Here is a 19,986-nt window from a genome sequence, read left to right as displayed (position 1 = left end):
AAGAAGCCTATTCTAAATCTTAGAAGCAGTAGTTCAAACAACAGACAATAATAATGTTTGAATTCGTCTGTACGATATTCATACACTATGTGGAACCAGCTGCCAACTGAAGTATATCAGAACTAATTCACTTCAAGAAATTTTACAACTTCAAGAAAAGAGCGGACCCATTCTTAAAAGTAAAAAAATATATCAGAATTAACATCAAACAAGCCTTGATTTTGTTGTTTCCCCCAATAATAATTTTAATGATGATTAAAATGATGAAACATCATTGAAGAAAATATTAAAACAAATCTATTTTCTTTATTTATGGTTGACTTATGACTATTTCAATATAACTAAAAACCAAGTCCTAACTATTATAAAAATGGTTTCTTTAGCAAAAAATTTTACTTTCAAAATTTGTAGAGCAAAAGTTCACCAACTACGTTTATCTTTTAAAATTTCAAGGAATGACTTTTCTGACTGATTAACGAATTTGATAGTAGCCAAATTTATTATCTAAATTACATGTTTAATATTTTCAGAACCTATGCATAATAAAGATGTAGTATAAACTTATTTATTACATCAATCATATTTAGATACTTCTACGTTAGTGGCTTAATGTATAAGCATTATTGTATTAAGCTTATGGATTCAACATGTAAATCAACAAAGAAGTGTTTTATTTCTTGAATCCTTTTGTTTAATCTGTTTCCAAGCTGTCAAATCCTGACATTTCAACTTTTTCTAACTGTGACATAAGTCAATAGGGGCCTCATAGCCTAGCGGTCTTATTAAGTGGCAGGTAGGTGAGGGGTACCGGATTCGATTCCCGGTTCGAGGGCAAGTTTTAATTTTATTTAAATTTGTTCTCGGCCTTTGAGAGGGTTGTGCGGTACCGGGCGAGTGCCTAAACCGTACATGGAGGACATGGTCGAATTTCTAAGGCAAAAAGCACGAATTATAAAAATCTTATACTTGACGCTGGCTAATGCACTAACCGTGCAAGAGCCATAAAAAAAAAATAAGTCAAATCAGTTCCAAATGTCAAACACCAATTAATTTTAATCAAAGGCGTTAAAACCTTATCTAGTAGAATTCGGATGCGTAATACACCCCACTTCTCCACATCAGTGGTTCAATTACTTACAAAGGTTCTAACAAGTTTATTGATAAGTTCGCTATAGGCTTCGATTTCAGTTTCCGGTTAGCTAATGATAGGTAAGTTGTCTCTTACACCCTTTCCTGTTTCGAAGGCGGTAGTAAATACCAGATGAACAGGAACTAAGGGAAAGTTAAGAATACTTCTTTTGGTCGTTGGTCAAAGCATAAATTATAGGTAAAGGAATTGTTACATAAAAGATATGTTAGGTGAAATAGTTCGGAACTGGTTATACTTTTAATTGGAATATGGTATTTCTGACAAATTAGTGCTTTTATTCATTTTGCAAATAAATTAAGCGAATATGAATGTTTTTTTACTGTGCTTTTGCTATTATTGTTTGTTTTGAATTTTTATTTAAGAAATCGTATTTTAAGTCATAAGTTAATCATGTATCAAAGAGGTTAGAATTTTTAAACTTAGTAAGACGGGCGAATTTATGATCTGGCTTTTGATCATTTTTATATACAAATAGGTTATTGTATAGCCTTTGAGCCCATCTGACGTCGACTCACACAACTGAGGTACCAATTCAATATTTTACAAATTAAACAGACCTATTTAATGACGTTTTATGAAACAGGGAGCGTTCAAGTATTACGTAACGAGTTTTTTCCCTTTTGTAAAACGTTACGATGCGGGGCGGGGATTGAATTACGCGTTATTGTTAATATTATTTTCGACTTACACCACATAATAGTAACTAAAGAGTCACTAGGTGGTCACGAAGCGTTTTACTATACTCGAGTACAGTACTGTACTTGGGTACTGAAAAACGTTACGGCGAATTACATGGGGGGGGGGGGGGGGGTGTCAATAATCTCCAAAAATTGCGTTACGTAATACTTGAACGCTCCCATAGTAGCTTGAATTTATTTACATTTGGAGCCATGGCAGATGAAAACCCACATGGCATTTTTTTTAACAATAATAAAAAGTAATACTATTAGTGGCTAAAAAGCGTAACAAGTATTAAAATTACCAATAAATCATTTTAAGTATGTCTAATTAACAGTTCTGTGTTGTTGCAATTTTGTTTGCGTGTCTCTCAAATGATCGAGTTTAAGATTACATGAAAATGTTATATAAGACAAATAAGAGACATAAGAAAGCAGTGCCTTTCTATGATAAAAGAGAAAATAGCATCATAAAGAAAATAACGCTTAAGTTTTTTTTTATTTATACTTACTTACCTTATACTTTATCAATAAATATATTATTAATATCATCGAAACATTTCACTTCCTGAGGGGTAAGTAATGAATTTATTGATTAATGTTATATAAAAATATAATAGAAGGTAAACGAGCAGGAGGCTTGCCTGATGTTAAGTGATACCGCCGCCCGTGGAAACCCTCATTGCCAGAAGGCTTGCAAGTGCGTTGCCAGTCTTTTAAGAATGGGTACGCTCTTTTCTTGAAGGACCCTAACTCGAATTGGTTCTGAAATACTTCAGTGGGCAGCTGGTTCCTAAAAACTGAACGTCGAGGTGATACGGATGGTATTTTGTATTCTGCCTTGATGTCCGATGAAACTCGACTGCAGATTATGTAGGTATATTTATGAACTTTGAAAGAAGTCATATGGAACTCCGTATTTTTAAAGTCAAAAGTATAAACTAACGCGCAAATGAAACCGCAGGAATTTATGCTTCGATACTATATCGGTACATATTATATTAAATAGTTAGAAGAATGTTCCTAGGTCCCCATCATATTTCTTTAATTAGTTTTTTCCCTTACTAGGGTTGCCTGGACGAAATAAATATTTATTAAAAACTTTGATTAAAGGGATTTTTAGTGCATAATTGAAAGTTAAATCATCAAATAACAGTTGCTATTGGAAACAAAAAATCTAAAAAGGTTTATTAGTTTCGATCTAATGTAATAACAATAATGTTAATATTTTTATTGCTAAAGTCACTTTTGAATCAGGAAATTAAAACGCCTTCGAAGTAAAAAACACCGGAACATAATACCAGTATGATTATTCCACTAGGCGTTATGCGTTCCGCGATACGATTTATGATAATCATGATTAAAAAACTTAAACCACGGATCCAAAATTTTGCTTGGAAATGTGTATGCGTTACAGATAAAATCGAAATAGAAAAGTTTCTACAGGAAATTAAACGTTCCATATTATTATCGCTATCGAAATGTAGATCACACCACTGATGCTGGAATCAAAGATGTTGTATGAAAATTATACCATTATCTGCTCTTAATACACATTTTTCTTCACATTTTCTACAAAAATCTAAATTTAAATAACTTTTATAAAATATCAAGTAAATTTTAATACATCATTGAGGTGAGCGTTTAATTAGCATTTCATAAATTTATGTTATATAATTAAAAAGATTTGGAATATTTGACAGCTATTAAATACATTGTCATAATAAATAAAACAAGGCGTGAGAACAAACTTCCGTAAAATTCAATAGGAGACAATTATTTCTAATGCGCTCTGCCATAAATCTGTCTTGTAGAAAGTGGTTTGGGAAGATTCACTACGAGTATGACCATAAGTTCAATACGAAGAAGCTACATAGGAAGAAACTGGAAATAGCCTTAGGCCTGTAAAGCCTGTATAGGTATACACATATATATTTACATAAACATAGCATTATATGTAAATATAAATGTACATAGCAGTCTTCGGTTAAGGTGAAAAGAAATATTACAATAATCATCTTAATTAGAAAATTTTACACAGAACAGTGTTTACTTTTACGTTAATTAATTTTGACATAAAGTTACTTACTTCAACGTCAAAAAAAAATATAGGTAATATTTACTCAGATAGTTCAATGTAACTATACAATAGATAGATATTAAAAAACGCCTTTCTCAGACACCTAGACTGCTAAGAAGGGCCTAAGCGTAACTAACACTGCAATTGTGTGGAATGCATGTGCAAGATGCAATGCACACATGCAAACGTTTACGGTCCGATACCCCCATATATAAACCTAACTCTAACTATCCTTGAACTTCATTTGAACACTGATCGATCATAGAAAACTACCCTTTAATGTTGCTTTATTTCGGACTGTGAGTGAAATGTGATTGGATTTTGAACAGTGATATTTCGTGTTTTATGATGAATTCCGTACTGCAAATGGTGAGTGCCAAAAATGATTAAGATTAAAATATATATTTTAATTGGTCATATGGTGTTGATGATTTTTAAATTTCTGTTTAAATCTAATACTGTTAAGCTAATAATAAATTTTATATCAACGTATTAAGTGGTAAAATACACCGTTTAAATAATAGTATAAGATCCCGATATACAACGACCTTCACCGAGATGCTTATTTAATGAAACGTATTTTATATTTAATTTAATATGTCAATAAATATAATCCATATGGGTTGCCTAGCAAATTTCAGTCCAGAGTATGTTTAATTAATATTTTAAAAAAAATATTTTTTTTATAATTTGCATGTAGTAAATTTTTTTCAATCAATATTTTTAATCAGGGTAGAATTATATATGTATCACTATAACTTTCTTTTTTACTAAAGATGTATATATACTTTAGTGTCACATAAAAAATATACACATAAATAATTAATTGTTTAAAAACAACCTAACGTTTGCATATTCTATGGGCTTCATACTTTCGCTTGGTATAGAATTTATCTAATAATCATACCGGTGAAATGTTTATCAAAATTTTTTTTTTTAATTTTCATTAAAATACTCTGGACTGAAATTTGCTAGGCAACCCATATGGATTATATTTATTGACATATTAAATTACATATAAAATACGTTTCATTAAATAAGCATCTCGGTGAAGGTCGTTGTATATCGGGATCTTAGACCATAAAGAGGTGCGCGGTTTTAAAGTGACATACCTATACCTAAGCAGTCTTATAAATCGCTCATAAAATGTTTTCTTTATTCAATGATGTTTCAGATTTTTTATAAACTTACCTCAAACTTACGTGGTATACTGCTATACATGATGGGATATTTATATATAAAAATCCCTTATTATTAAAATGATTAAAAATAAATATAATTGGAAAACGCTTTTTGAATTTTTAGGATTAATTTATCATGTTAAGGCTGTTATTTTTAGAAATTAGGATCTAGAAAAAATCAATAAAATAGGTTTTTTTAATTTAGATGAAAATTTTCATTTTTCACATTATGATCTTCAAACAATAAAAAAGATCTACTTTGACATTGTTTTTTAAATCTCTGAGAAAAGAGTTATACAAAACAAATTAATTTTTATTTTACATTTTTGTTTTTATCGTCGTCGTCAAAATCAGTATAAATAAGAATAAAATCATAGTTTATATTATATTATTAGGTGAGTCTATTTCAGTTGAAATATAATATTTATTTACTTATGACTAAAGAAACATTTCGATGCTTCGATGGAAATAAAAAAAGAACTTTTCGTTTGCATATAAGTTATATTTAAACGAAAGCAATTTTTTATGAAAGTAAGTTAATACGTTGCCGCAAGACAAATTATGTCAGCATTATTTGAATTGCCAAATGTCAGTAGAGCTGGTCCTTTCCTCGCTTAACGAATAAGTATCGCAATACAGCGAGGAAATGCTGCCAGCATTAAAGGGACCAAAATTTTTAAATAACTTTTAATTTTCTATTTATCAATTTTTAATTTTTATTAGAATGTAGGTTAAGAATATTATAAATACAGTATATTGTGTGTTGGAAATAAATCCATTATATATCATTCTATAAAAAAAATGTAATTTACTATGAAATAATATGGGGATCAAATACTCTAGTATACATACGATAACCTTTAGTAAACAAATTATAGATCCTCATTCATCTTCAGTGATGGCCCTGGACCAGCGAGGCATATTTTAAAATGTGCTCAGACTTAAACACGTAACAAATGTTGATAGTATTATTTACGTAGAGTACAAAAATCTGTTGAACTACAACAACTTGTGAATCTGTTTCGGTATCATATTTGTAGTAGGTGATCAGCGATCCTTCTCACACACGCCGTCAATTTTTAGGTGTAATGCATGCCAGTTTCTTCGTGATGTTTTTCTTCACAATAAGAAATACGACCTCAGGGTTGAAAGACGCTCGCCAAACCAAGTTGCACTATAGGGAACCAAAACACTAACAAAAAACTTTATATACATTTAAAACTGTTTCCGACATTATCAATTGCCGATGTACTTTATCACTTTGTCATGGATGAACAATGCATCAGTAGGTAATGTCAATTAATCACGATATTCACTTCCGTTGTCAAAAAGTAATTTATTCCACTTTCTATACGGCTAAATATTACATAAGTTTACGAAATTATGTATTTTGAACTGCTTATTTCATAACGTTAACACGTTTATTGAAATTAAAACCACAAAGATTTCGGTCACACACTACATCCGATGCTTTAAAAGTTAAAAATATAAATCTGTACTTTACTGCTGCTCATAGAAGTGGAAAACTACATGAAAATACAAATTTTAAATATACAGCGATACTTGATATTTTATTTAATACAGATTTTATGTTGTGTTGTCTCTGTCAAGATTTATTAATAAATTTAAGAAAATGTCTGCGTTGTACATTTTATGATTTGGCATTCTGATAAACAATAAACTACAAGCTCCCACCTTATCAGAATGCCAAATCATAAAATGACTGCTTCACGACTGATTTGAGAGCGACTGCCGATGCGAAAACCGCTGTGTGAATTCGAATAGTGAGTTACAGAATCGCAAGGCAGGCATGTAAGTTTGATAACTCCATCTGATGAATAGATCGTTGTCTAAGTAAAAGAAAAGTGTTTAGACGAAATGCAATTAATGAAAATTATTAATGATCGTCAGACACGCTGTGAGATCTCAAGAGCGTTGTCTCGAAAGTTTGCGTGTCACTATGCGTTAATTGTTGCGTCAGGTCAATGGCTCTGTAATCACAAACTGTGGCCTTGACTGGGTATGGTCATAGACCCATCCATTTTTTGAAACACTGTTTCAAGAGTCTTTTTTTATAGAATTTGTATACAATTTGAGGGTCAATAATAACTGTTATACACTTTTCGTATTCACTTAATTTGTCTGTACATCTGAAAACCTCGGACCTCCAAATGGTCCTATTACAATGCGATATTAGCTGCTGAAGATCTATTAAGCCTCAAACCTAAGAATCTGTCTAATGTATCTTCACCACAGGATATTCAATCCCGAACAATCAGAACACGTCGATCCCTGACCCGCCAGCTACTCCTCTGAGCTTTGTCTTTATCTTTTGACTTTTGACTTTTATATAAGAATTTTAAGCCCGTGGTTAAAAATAATAATCCCTTGCTTATATTTTTTAAAATGTTCTCGGCGGTTTCACGTTCATTAATACGGTCGTATCCGAAGCCGTTAACTATAAAATACCTATATTTAAATTTTATTTTATTTACATGATTTCCTTTCTGTCAGACCCATTATTTTTGCATCCGTGTTCCGTTCTGTTTTAAATGCATACTAAATAATAGTACATTATTTTCCAAGGAAACATACCACATTTACCACACACCACATTTTAAGGCGAGAATGATTTTAGAAATCCAGAAGCGAGAGAGGTTCGAAATTACGCTGCATTCAAAATGCTTAAAAGCTACTTTAGTCCGTTTAAGGGCTATTTTTGAATAGTAATTTTAAATAGTAGTGTTTTTAAAAAATATTCTTATCATTTATGGCCCTTTTTTGTATATTTCATGCATATTGTACATTGCATTCGGAATAAAAAAATAAAATGAAAAATAAATTTTAATTGGACCCAACGTGCTATGTTTACACATCATTACATCATTTGTAAATATTACATATACACACAGTGTAAGGAAGTTAATCTACAAGTTCAATGAAGTTTTTATAAATGTATTGGGTTCGCTTCTTGGAATAACCGAATGAAGTGAAATTTCGCCACCGGACGCTGGTTACCTTCTTGACAGTCAGGATATTAATATAACCAGTGACGCATGCGTTGTTATGAGTGTGCCAATTCGTGGTTACCAAACTTTGTATTTTCTTTGGCGAAAATATCAAGTAATCCGTTAAAAATCATTGTATCGTGCAGTGTCTAATATGTTCACAATAAATCAATGTAACGTATAACGGAAGTCTTGGGTTTGATTTCTTTCGCTGATATACAATCAACAAGAGTCGAGATTTTAGTAAATCATCAATGTAACGGACGAAACTGTAACGTTTTTCGTAAAAAACCTCCTGTCGCTTTTATGCGGAGCGTATTTATAATACGTAGTTATTATAGCCATTAAATAAGAAACATTAAATTATATTGCAGTTTTAATTTATAACTTTTCGCCAAAAATCACTTGTCCAAATATTTATTTTGTGTTCAAACGCCTATTTGGTAAATGATAAGTGAAAGAGCCAAAAATGTCACAGATATCGGACCTTTAAGTACTTAGCCATGAAAACTAGTTGTATATAACAGGTAGGTTAAAACTAATAAGGATCGATTCAGCTTAAATAACGTACGACATTTATGTAATACGGAAACAATGTTATGTGAAAAGGGAAATGTTACGCAACGAAAAAGCCGGTTGTGAAAAATCACTTTCTCATTGAATTCCTGGTGAAACTTTCGGAAAGGGCACACCATAAGGGCAGAGAAAATACACAGATCTTGTCGTGTGACCCTTGACTTCGATTTAAACGTCTTTAATACCCTTCAATAGATTGTCCTCGCTTTCTATTAAGTATTAATAACAATGTTTTACAGAGGCATCGCATTTGCGTTTAATCGTAGTCATGTATCAACTATTATTCTATTCCCACTTTCGTTTAAAGATATTATAGTAAATAAATATAATACAATGTTTCTTTATTACGTTCGTACTTGGACCAATTTACCTATTTACGACAATTTTGCTTTGTGCACTTAATATAAGGCCTTTTATCATTATAAATTGTAGTTATGATGTCTTTCTGTTATAATAGCGACATAGAAAGAACAGCTATGCGTTTTTTTAGTAAATTACCACAACATTCTAAGAATATTAGCTACAATATTGACCTCGAGGTGAAATAATGTTTTTTTAATTTCAGAATACCTGAAGATTAAATGTGATTTATTTATTTTCTGACCCGTAAATAAAAAGTAACACAAACGAAAGTTACCGCAACGTAGTAAAAATCACTAGGAAAACGTTCTTCCTGTTCATAATGATTTAATAGACTGTTTAAAAGGTTGTTGAGCGATGCCCTCTAACCCCAGGCATGTATATTCGCTGCATGCATAACGAATTGCATTGCTTATAGAAAGTCTTTCAAACAGTTACTATAAAGCTGAAGAATGCAAATTCTAAGGGGCTATCGGGCCTCGTATATCACATACAATTTCTTTTTTTGAAATTATAAGGCGCTTACTATTAGTACGATATTTATGGATATACTACAAAGTAACTAGAAATTATTTAACCTATCATCGAGTATATATAAAAATGGCGCTACAACCTTTTAAGTCTGGGCCTCAGATTTCTGTATTGTTACGTGGTCATTTCTAATAGGCACGTAGATGATCAACCTTCTGTGCCTGAAACACCGTCGACTTTTGGGTCTAAGGCATTCCGGTTTCCTCACGATGTGTTATAGCCACACATAGACAGCAAGCCCATTGGTGCGCATCCGGAAATTGAACCTATGACTCCAGGGATGAGAGTCGCACGATGAAACCACTAGGCCAACACAGCTCAACTATGTATAACGTAACTTATTATGTTATCTTAGGATCTTGCTCTCTTAATTCATCACCGTATTTAAGGATATATTAGTTCACGACTTAGAACATTAGACAATAGAAAGTGTTGAAAGTTTATTTATTACACTTACAGCCTCTGGGAATACTATAAATATTAGAAATAATTGTCTGTGTTAATAATAAAATTATTATGTATTTATACTTTAAATCAATCTGAAATATGTGCATGATTACAAATTTATTTACTTTTTCGTCTTTTAATAGCAATTATGTAAATTATAATAATAAATTACCGGTCTGTTTTGTTTCATTATTTCATACATCTGTTTTCATTGTCTGTCTGAACTGGTCTGAACTATTTTAAAAGCACCTTTCGAATGTAGATAAAGTCATAAGTAATATTGACTTCATTAAAAATCACAACTCGTTTCAGATATGGATACTGGTGCTGACGCTACTTACAAATGTACGCTGTCAAGATGGATTCAACGATCAGAACATGCTACGGGTACCACAAGTTGCTAATGAAGGTCAAATCGACGCAAACACAGGTTTTAATAACTTACATAATGATGCAAATAGCCAAAATGCATTGAACACAAGGTACCAAATGCCTGAAGATTCTGCCAATTTCGAATTCAATCGAGAGCCCTTAAAACCTAGAAAGGTTTATCGAATTAAAAATCCATTCCAAAATCAAGAAGAAAACGCTCAAGATAACAGCAATTCACAAGACAGTGACACGTCAGCGAGCAATCAGTATGCCGGGATGCAGTACTCTTTACCACCCGAAGAATTCTTACAACAAATGAGAGCAGAGAATCAGTACCACCAGCAACAGCAGCAACAGCTGTCCACGCAACCTTCTGTTTACTCTTACACAGCTACCCCCCAACCCCAGTTCTTGTATTCTACAATGACTGCAGCAAGCTATGCTAACCAGCCCAATCAAAATATACAAGAACAAAAATCATTAAATTATTATAATCCCAATGTAAATTCATTTCAATTTAACAATGCTAATACGTATGGTTTAGATGCTACTGTTAGTACACCAGCACCGACATATTTGTCAACTTCAAGTAATCAGTACATGGGTACTCCAGCAAATACTTATATATCTAGTCCCTCTCCTATGTATATTACGAATTCACCTAATCTTCAACCGACATATGTATCTTCTCCATATTCAAACACTCAGACTGGCACTGTAGACTATAATACAAATAAAGTCACAACTATAGGACACAACACCCTAAACTATGATAATAATAATATCTACAATAAAAAAGTTCAGTTAGACCACTACAGTAACTCAGGGAATGCAATGAGATATCCAGCTAACGTACAATACCAAAGCTATCCATCATCGACAACATCCCCTGTTTCTTCTTCTTATTCCGAAGATTCGAGAGATAACTGGGGAAATGCTGCCACTAATTACAATAATGGTGTTTTACATAAATCCACTCAAGATATACCTGTAGCACAATATTCAACAAATCCCCATTACCGACTGGCTAATAATCAAGACGACTATAAACATGAGGCAAATTATGACAATGTTAATCAAGATAGCCAACGTTACAATAGTTTAAGTACTAACAACATGTATTATAGTTATATCCAGCCGCATAACCAAGTCAATAATTTAAAAAGTCACGCTAGAGAAGTTGACCAACAAATGGGACAAACAGCAACTTATTCACATGGAGATTATGGATGGAAACTTGACAGAAAGCCTACATATGGATCTGAAATATCAACGGCTGGCTATTCCGGATATCAAAATAATAATGCAAAATCAGATAATGAAGCAATTAGCCAAGTAAGTTTTCACATGGATACAAGTAAACCATATAATTATAATCAAATATCGAAGTCTAGTTCGGAGAAATTAGAAGCAGATGACTTTGTTAGAGCGGTCACCAAGGCTCATGATAGTTATAAACAGCAACTAGAACTTAATCGAATTTCAAATGGACAGTACAGTAATAATGCATACACAAACACAGATTTAATCAATTCTTACTACGCAAACACAGAGAGGAATAACAACAAACCCGATAGTTCAAATAACAACGCATTTATAAATGGGAATTCTCAGCCTGATTATGTGACTGCATCGCCTTACTATGCAAGAGAAAACTATTTGGAAAATAAACCTAAACAAATATTTGATCATGATAAAGCTATAAAAAATATTGTACCAATAGATGTATCTAATGTTGTACAAAATTCTAACGCACAATTAAAGTCAAGCATTGGTATTGATTCAAATGATAAATTTTCGCACAACAAAGAACAATACAACCGTCCTACAAGTGAAACATATTATAAAGATAAAAACAACGTTTACACCTTTAGTATAAAATCTCAGCCAGAAGATTATCAATCCCTTTCAGATAGACTAAAGCAATTGGACCTATCTCCACAACAGGGAAAATCTTCAGACACATTTTTGAACTACAACAGTTTGACAAATAATAAGCGATATGTTGACGATTCATTGCAATCAAACAATTATGGAAATCTAAACCCTAGTAACTCAGACAATCTTCAAACGTCTGGAAATATTCAACAAACCAGTTTACAGCGAAATCAACTACCATCAGATTTAGCTGCGTTGCTTAAATTTAATGATATACCATTACGGCTGACTCAACATCTAAATCCTGATACATTGAGACTCCCAGGAAACAATTTTGATATGGAAAACTTACCGAATCCTTTGCCAGTAAGACTAAATCAAAACATTGAGCAACATCATGTTGACGTAGCATCTGATATCATTAGTAAAATATTAGCTGCAAGACAAAGCACTAATAAGCAAGAACCAGATGTACAAACTAATAACCAGTTATCCACTATACATGGGTTTAAAGTTGCTAATCCATTTAACATTGACCTAAAATTAGTCTCAGATATGCTTAAGGGAAAACCTGTCCTTGACGAAAGCCAACTAAGCTCAGTTCGTGATCAATACAGTAAACCAGTTCCTATTAAGTTCGATTTGCAGCAAATACAACAACTACTTTTAAAAAACGATAACGGAAATAGCCTCAGTAACTTAGGAATTATTCCCAGTTCATATTTTGATATGTACAGTAGTAGTCGGTATCCATACCAAGGTAGTAAATATTCACGAAGTGAAGAAGAACCAGAAAATATACCAATAGCAGAATCATCAAATTCTCATTTAATCGGCGCTGTAGTAGAAGAAATGGGACAAGACACAACAGAGACAACGGCCACAGATGACGATGTGGAATCAAATAACGAAGATGATAGGACTATAAAGCCTTTTAACACACACCACAGAATGATGGGCGAAAGATTTAGGCTTACTAATAATTTGGGGCGTCATATGTATCAAAGAAAATTTCCCAAAACTATGATTGATCAGCCTTACCCTGTTTTAAAGCCGCCTCATAAATCTCGTAGTAAACTGCACCCCATAGACAAAATTAATAGAAAAAGACGTATCAATAGACCTAAACATTTGAGAATCTTTAAGACGGAGCCACTTTTTGAAGCTAACACATCGTTGGAAGACGATTTCCAGCCAGCTGTTTCTACATTACTAAAACCACCTCCAGTAATGGAGGACAAATCAGACGTAGTTGATGAAGAACAATCGGGAATAGAGGGCACACCATAAAAATGTGTGACAAGTTTTCTCTTTGAACGCTACGCTCTTTTGCATGAATCTTTTCTTTTATGCTGCTAGGTTTTTTCCCTATCTTAAACCAAATACCGTATAAATTATATTTACTGAATACACTTGCGTGTAACGTGGTATATATTGTTATTCTTTTTTTTTCTATGTTCTTGTTAAAATCGTGTTGATTTATATAATCATATAGATTAATATTCTATGTAAATAATAGTAATAGTTTTTCATTTTACAAAATGATTGTTAATTAATTTAGTCATAACAAAGTTACATGTACATAATTTATATAATATTAAGTAAAGCATTTAGCAATTAGCATATTCTACGAGTATAATTGTGTTTTTTTTAAAATAAATATCGTATTAAACATTGATTAGTTTAATTTAGAAGGAGTTTAATAAACCAGTACTTTAGTGGATCAATGATAGATGACTGGTGGAATTTATCACCGTGATATGTATATTGCTCATCTGAGTCAGATATTTGTCTAGTATCTTAATTTTGCACGTTGGCACGGTGCGCTCTTGTTTACAAAAGTATTTAATTTTTTTTAATTTTATGGCCTGGTTACGAGAACTTTGAGCAAAACAAAAGTATTTAATACTCTGTAATTTAGACATATTTTTACACATCAGTTTTGGTGTTTTAATATGGGTATTCTTCAGAAGTGTACAATACCGCCACAACCTAAATTGTCTACGGAGAGAAAACCTATAGATCAAGCTTACTTGCCATTATGTCATGCGCTCCACGCCAACTGTACTACCCCGGTATAATAGCAAGCTATCAAACAGAAGGTGCTGTGTGGGATGTATGGTGAAACTAATCGATTCATTTCTTACGAATTAATCATGAATTTCGAATATATAACAATAATTATCAATATACGTTTTGATCATAAACTATTCTATATTTTTAAAAGATACAAGGGTACGTAAAAAATAGTAATTTCTGCTATAATACATATTTACAAAGGGTTTACATTTACAAAACGAATCAAAAAAGTAATGTATTATAAAAGCTTGACCACGACGGCACGGCCACCCCCGACTACAACTTACAAGTAGTTGTAGTCTATACCATTAATAATACCTATCATCTATACTAGGCTTTACTAGGCTATTTGTCTTGAACTTAAAAAATAATCTCGTTCTCAATATAATTTGGTAACTAATTTTTATATATTCTTATTAGCAAGTGTTTTTAGGCTGGCTATAATCGTTGCCGTCGAGGCATGATTACGTAATATTTACAGTCTCACTACGACTATAGTGTCCCACTAATGTGGAATGAGCAGACGACCGCATTTCTTTTTCACTGATAGTTCCATTTATAGGCTAAAGGAATTTGTCTTCATTGCCATTTAGTTCTTAACAATTTCTAGGACCTTCCGCTTAGACGAATAAATGTAGTGCTTGACCACTTGGCATATACATACTGTATATTATATCTCCTTAAGTTAGGTATTTCACACCAGCTGACCTGGCGAACCTCATTCCGCCTAACAGTCAATAAATGAGGAAATTTACGATTTTAAAATATATATAAAAACTTATTACGTTATGTTTATTAGGATATTAAATAAAATATAAAATTACAAAGTTAAGTATTTTAATGAGGCGCCTGTGGTATTTTGAAAACAAACCATAGACAATATTAAGTGAGATGTCAGTTGCGTTTTGTTATACCATTATAACAAATTTGACTTATGTTTTGAATTATATTTTTTAATTGATAATTTATTGATGAACATCATATTTTGATCTTAGTATCCTAATCGGGACGAAGACGAAACCAAATCTAAAAACACGACGTGTTTTTATATATATATAGATTATTAATATTTATTATGTAACGAGAGAACTTTAAGGTAACGCGTAAAAAATGATTGAAAACAAAAAAATGTTTTTAACGAATATCTATCTCGTTTTCACATATGCGTTTTATAACGTATAATAGAATTACGTTAGTAATATTAGTATCATATAATCATGATATAACGTGATAACTTAAATACGCACCTAATCTTTGTGTATAAAACAACAAGTAAATGATCTCACTTGATAAATTGTTTAAGATAATAATTGCGTGTGTTTCGCTTTCTGCGCGCGTCCATTCCACATTTACGACCGCTTGTTAAATGCGACACTTTTACAAGTCCATCAACCAGTTGCAATAAGTTTAGCGTGCAATTGTCAACCATGGTCCTACGTTCGCAAAGATTACACACACACTTTTAAAATTCATAACTTTAATAGGTAAACTAAAACATCGTGAACCAAAAGGTAAAGAATGGCTTTCATCTGCTAACTCACTCAAACTCGCTACGCTGGTTCTGCAACTCGAATTTGTCTCTACTTGCCTAAATAAAATGATAATTTATGTATAGGCACAGTACAAATACTCGTACCAAAATAAAAAAAGTGTGTGTAATGTACATACGTTAGAAGATAAAAATCTTTTCAAAAATTTTATCTTTCGCCTTATTCTACATTTATAGAAAAAACCACACTAACAATAGAAAAAAATTACATCATCTTTAACTAACGCGCCATAAGAAGTATAACTTCAAAAACACACACACGATTATAAGTATATAAATTTATAATTTTACACACACATTCATAAACTACGCGATTGCAAGAATTAAGTGAATATTTTAAATCATAACCTTTTTATCAGATCTTTTCGATTCACACGAATTTCAGGTTAGTGTAGTTTCTAATAAAAAAAACTAAACTAACATAAACGACCTATGCCCGGTTTCTATATAACATACTAGCCGTAGTTGCACGAATTAAATGGATTTAATGACATAAAAACGTATTTAATTTTGAAAAGATGGCCATACATCACTAGATTTTCTGACTTCAAAAATATAGTCGAAGGAGCAGGTTATACATTTTTTTTTTATTTTAAGAATCTGTACTATTTTATAAAAAAATAGCATCATAATAGAGCATCACCATGATTTCTTAGGCGTATTTCGCACACATACTTTACAAAAAACATATGAATCACGTTATAAAAACGAATGCATTTAATCATTTAATATGCATGCATTTATTGTTATGCAAATATTTTATATTATACCTACTTTAAAGTACAATCTTTAAATATTAAAAAAACAACTTTATCAAAGTTGTAGCGTCACAAAATAGAAGCAGTTTTAATCTTTAACTCTTTTAAAGATACATTGCCATACGTGAAAAATTAATCGGTTTTTTCCTATTACGCATATATTACGCATCACTTCACCATTGAACTGATATAAAATACGTCATCGACGGCTAGTAGGCCAACTCTTAAGTAACTCAACGATGAATTAATTCAGATACATAATATTATACCGGTATTTTGAATGAGGGAGAGAGAATCTCCTCAGTCGCTTTCATTAACGTTTTGCGACACAGATGACGCCAATATATAAGTTTGTAAGATGCCCGAAAACTTTACAAACGAGCTTAGCTTGTTGTTGAAGAAACAACTCCGAGTGGCCTGCGATTAGCTAATCAATATGGCTACTATTGTAAGTAAATAAAAATATGAAAACCAATTTAAATTAAATTAAATTTATAAATAAATCTGACCATATATCTATTTGTTCACAGACAAAATTGACAACGTTAGCCATCCTACTAAGCAGCGCCTACGCTGGGTTCCTGCATGGAAATTCTCATGATAACTTACATGATCACTCTCACAATCTACACCATGACCTGCAGGATCACTCTCACCATGGTTTAGATGAACATTCTTATCATGATGACCACTCCCATCATGATTTCGGTCATGGATCGGCACCACTGCCTAATCTATCAGCACCCAGCGGGTTTGAAGGATCATCCAGTTTTTCCCCTAGTTCCTTCCCTGCGGGTTCTCTGCCATCAGCCTCATATTCGGGGAGTGGTTTAATTGGAGGGGGATCTTTAGGATACAGCTCGGGCTTCGGATCAGGTGGTCTTACTGGCGCTAACTTTGGCTCGTCAGGAAGTATTGGATCAGGTCTTTCCGGCCATGGTTTAAGTTCTGGTCTCAGCGGATCCCTTTTATCTGGACCTGGTCTATCATCTGGAATAGGCGGATCTGTAATAAGCGGAGGTTCTCTACCGGGAGCAGCTTTACCTGGACTTGTTAATGGTCACCCAGCCCCACATGGCCCTAAGGCTCCAGTTATTGATGAGATTCACGGACTTGCTAACAGCAATGGTGCGCCAACACAATACCGAGTACGTGAAGAAACTTACCAAGTATTCAGAGATGTCCACCACAGAGTTCCACAGCCTGTACCAGTTCCAGTACCACAAACTGTCCAAATTCCAGTTCCACAGCCTTACCCGGTCCAAGTACCAGTAGTCAAAAACGTGCCAGTGCCAGTCGTTAAGATACAACATGTAAAAATCGATAAGCCAGTGCCGTACCCAGTGGAGAAAATTGTCAAGGTACCAGTTGAGAAGGTAGTTAAAGTACCAGTTGACCACCCAGTTCCCGTTGAGAAGGTTGTGGAAGTGCCTGTCGTGAAATTGATCAAGGTTCCAGTACATGTTGTGAAGAAATACCCAGTCCCTGTATTCAAGACTGTTCACCACAAAGCCCACCAAAGCCACGGCTGGCATGGACATCAGAGTCACGGCCACAGCTATGGGCATGGACATGAGAGTCTCGGCCACAGCTATGGGCATGGACATGAGAGTCTCGGCCTCAGCTATGGACATGGTCATGAGAGTCTCGGCCACAGCTATGGGAATGGTCACGAGAGTCTTGGCCTCAGCTATGGACATGGACACGAGAGTCTCGGCCACAGCTATGGGCATGGACACGAAGGACTCGGGCTCAGCTATGGGCATGGACACGAGAGTCTCGGAGACAGCTATGGGCATGGACACGAGAGCCTCGGGCTCAGCTATGGGCATGGACACGATAGTCTCGGCGACAGCTATGGGCATGGACACGAGAGTCTCGGCCACAGCTATGGGCATGGCCATAGTGTTGGGCATGGCGATGAATACGCTCACGGTCACGGTCACGATGCATGGTCTCCTCAATGGTAAAGAAGATTTAAGCTACTACCTCATCCGTTATGCTCTTTTGTAAATAGTTTCAGTGTTAGCTCATCGAGAGGCTGCCATGTAGGGTGATAACTAAGTCATTAATTAGGTTAATGAATTGATATTCAATTCTATATTGTAAATAGTTATAATGATAGAAATATTGAAAATAAATTGTTTTCCAAAGAAGCTATCCTTTTATTATTACAAGAACTCCATATTATATGTACTACCTTTCATAATGGAATTAGGCGGGTGATATGTTCAGCACATCTTTAAGAAAGAATATTTTATTAAAAATGTGCACCTATAAATACAGTATGCGTAGGACATATTGTCTCGATTGTGTTCACAATAAAGATGGCTCACCATACCTGAAGCCTAACAGACTTTTCCATTTTGCTCCATATATACCTATTGAACTCTCTGAAAAACAACTTTATCTAAAGAAAATGTACAGGAGTAACGAAAGTCTTCAATGTACAAAAATGTTTAACGGGGGCTTTAACCCTTTGTTATAGACAATCACCATTCGATACTTATTGAATAAGCATAATGCTACACTAATAAATACATATAATAAATTCTATACCTATGTGTATAATGATTACAAAGGGAATAAAATAATTTGTGTGATTGTTTATTAACTGTTAAAAAATTTCAAGTAGATTATAATAAACCTGGTAAAAGATAATACATATTGTTTTCTCTCTATCTTTACACAACACAACAATAATAAACGCATAATTGATATATTGCCTATATATCTACTTATTCTTAAGGAAACATAATACTCTTTTTTGAGCCTCATACATAATTAGATCAAGTCTTCAATTACCGTTAACTGTACAAGTGGTACAACATAAAATATACAACATTAATAGCTACGGTAATTTTTACAGTAGAAGAATATGTATAGATCTCAGAACGGCTAGAAGAGTACTATTATTTAATCCCCGGGGGATTTAATTATTTAATGGGGTATGACATCCTGTTTTAAACAACAATTATTAAAGGCTTGTAGTGAATTAGCTTCCTGTGATTACTAAATCGAAACTATTGTTATTTTGAAAATCATACCTAGAACCAAGGGGACGGCAGATTATAAAATTATCGTACATGTCTGTTATTACACGATATTATACAGTAACGATAGCATTTTTTGATTGGCACAATACCAATTCTTAAAAGGCCGGCAACGCACTCGCTAGCCCTCTGACATTGATTGTCCATGGGCGGCGGTATCACTTAACATCAGGTGAGCCTCCTGCCCGTTTGCCCCCCGTTCTATAAAAGAATAAAAAAAGGCTGTTATTAGAATAAAACAAACAGCAACCACTGCAACGCAACTAGGACCAGAGCTGAGTATACAC

At 33.3% G+C, this 19,986-nt stretch overlaps 2 protein-coding genes across 2 annotated transcripts; both read left to right on the top strand.

The window, feature by feature from the left end:
* The first annotated feature begins 4,155 nt into the window (after positions 1–4,155).
* Positions 4,156–13,934, top strand: LOC125051924 (uncharacterized protein DDB_G0283357-like). The gene is made up of 2 exons (XM_047652551.1): positions 4,156–4,276; positions 10,323–13,934. Exons 1-2 carry the CDS (start codon positions 4,253–4,255, stop codon positions 13,548–13,550), a joined length of 3,252 nt encoding a protein of 1,083 aa, XP_047508507.1. The 5' UTR covers positions 4,156–4,252; the 3' UTR covers positions 13,551–13,934.
* A 3,060-nt stretch (positions 13,935–16,994) lies between these two features.
* On the top strand, positions 16,995–18,802 carry LOC125051765 (chorion protein S38-like). The gene is made up of 2 exons (XM_047652311.1): positions 16,995–17,094; positions 17,177–18,802. The coding sequence occupies exons 1-2, from the start codon at positions 17,083–17,085 to the stop codon at positions 18,614–18,616; spliced, it is 1,452 nt and encodes a 483-aa protein (XP_047508267.1). The 5' UTR covers positions 16,995–17,082; the 3' UTR covers positions 18,617–18,802.
* The last annotated feature ends 1,184 nt before the right edge of the window (positions 18,803–19,986 follow it).

This window comes from Pieris napi, chromosome 8, assembly GCF_905475465.1.
Source record: "Pieris napi chromosome 8, ilPieNapi1.2, whole genome shotgun sequence".
NCBI lineage: Eukaryota > Metazoa > Arthropoda > Insecta > Lepidoptera > Pieridae > Pieris > Pieris napi.
This window is presented reverse-complemented; position numbering and strand designations above follow the sequence as displayed.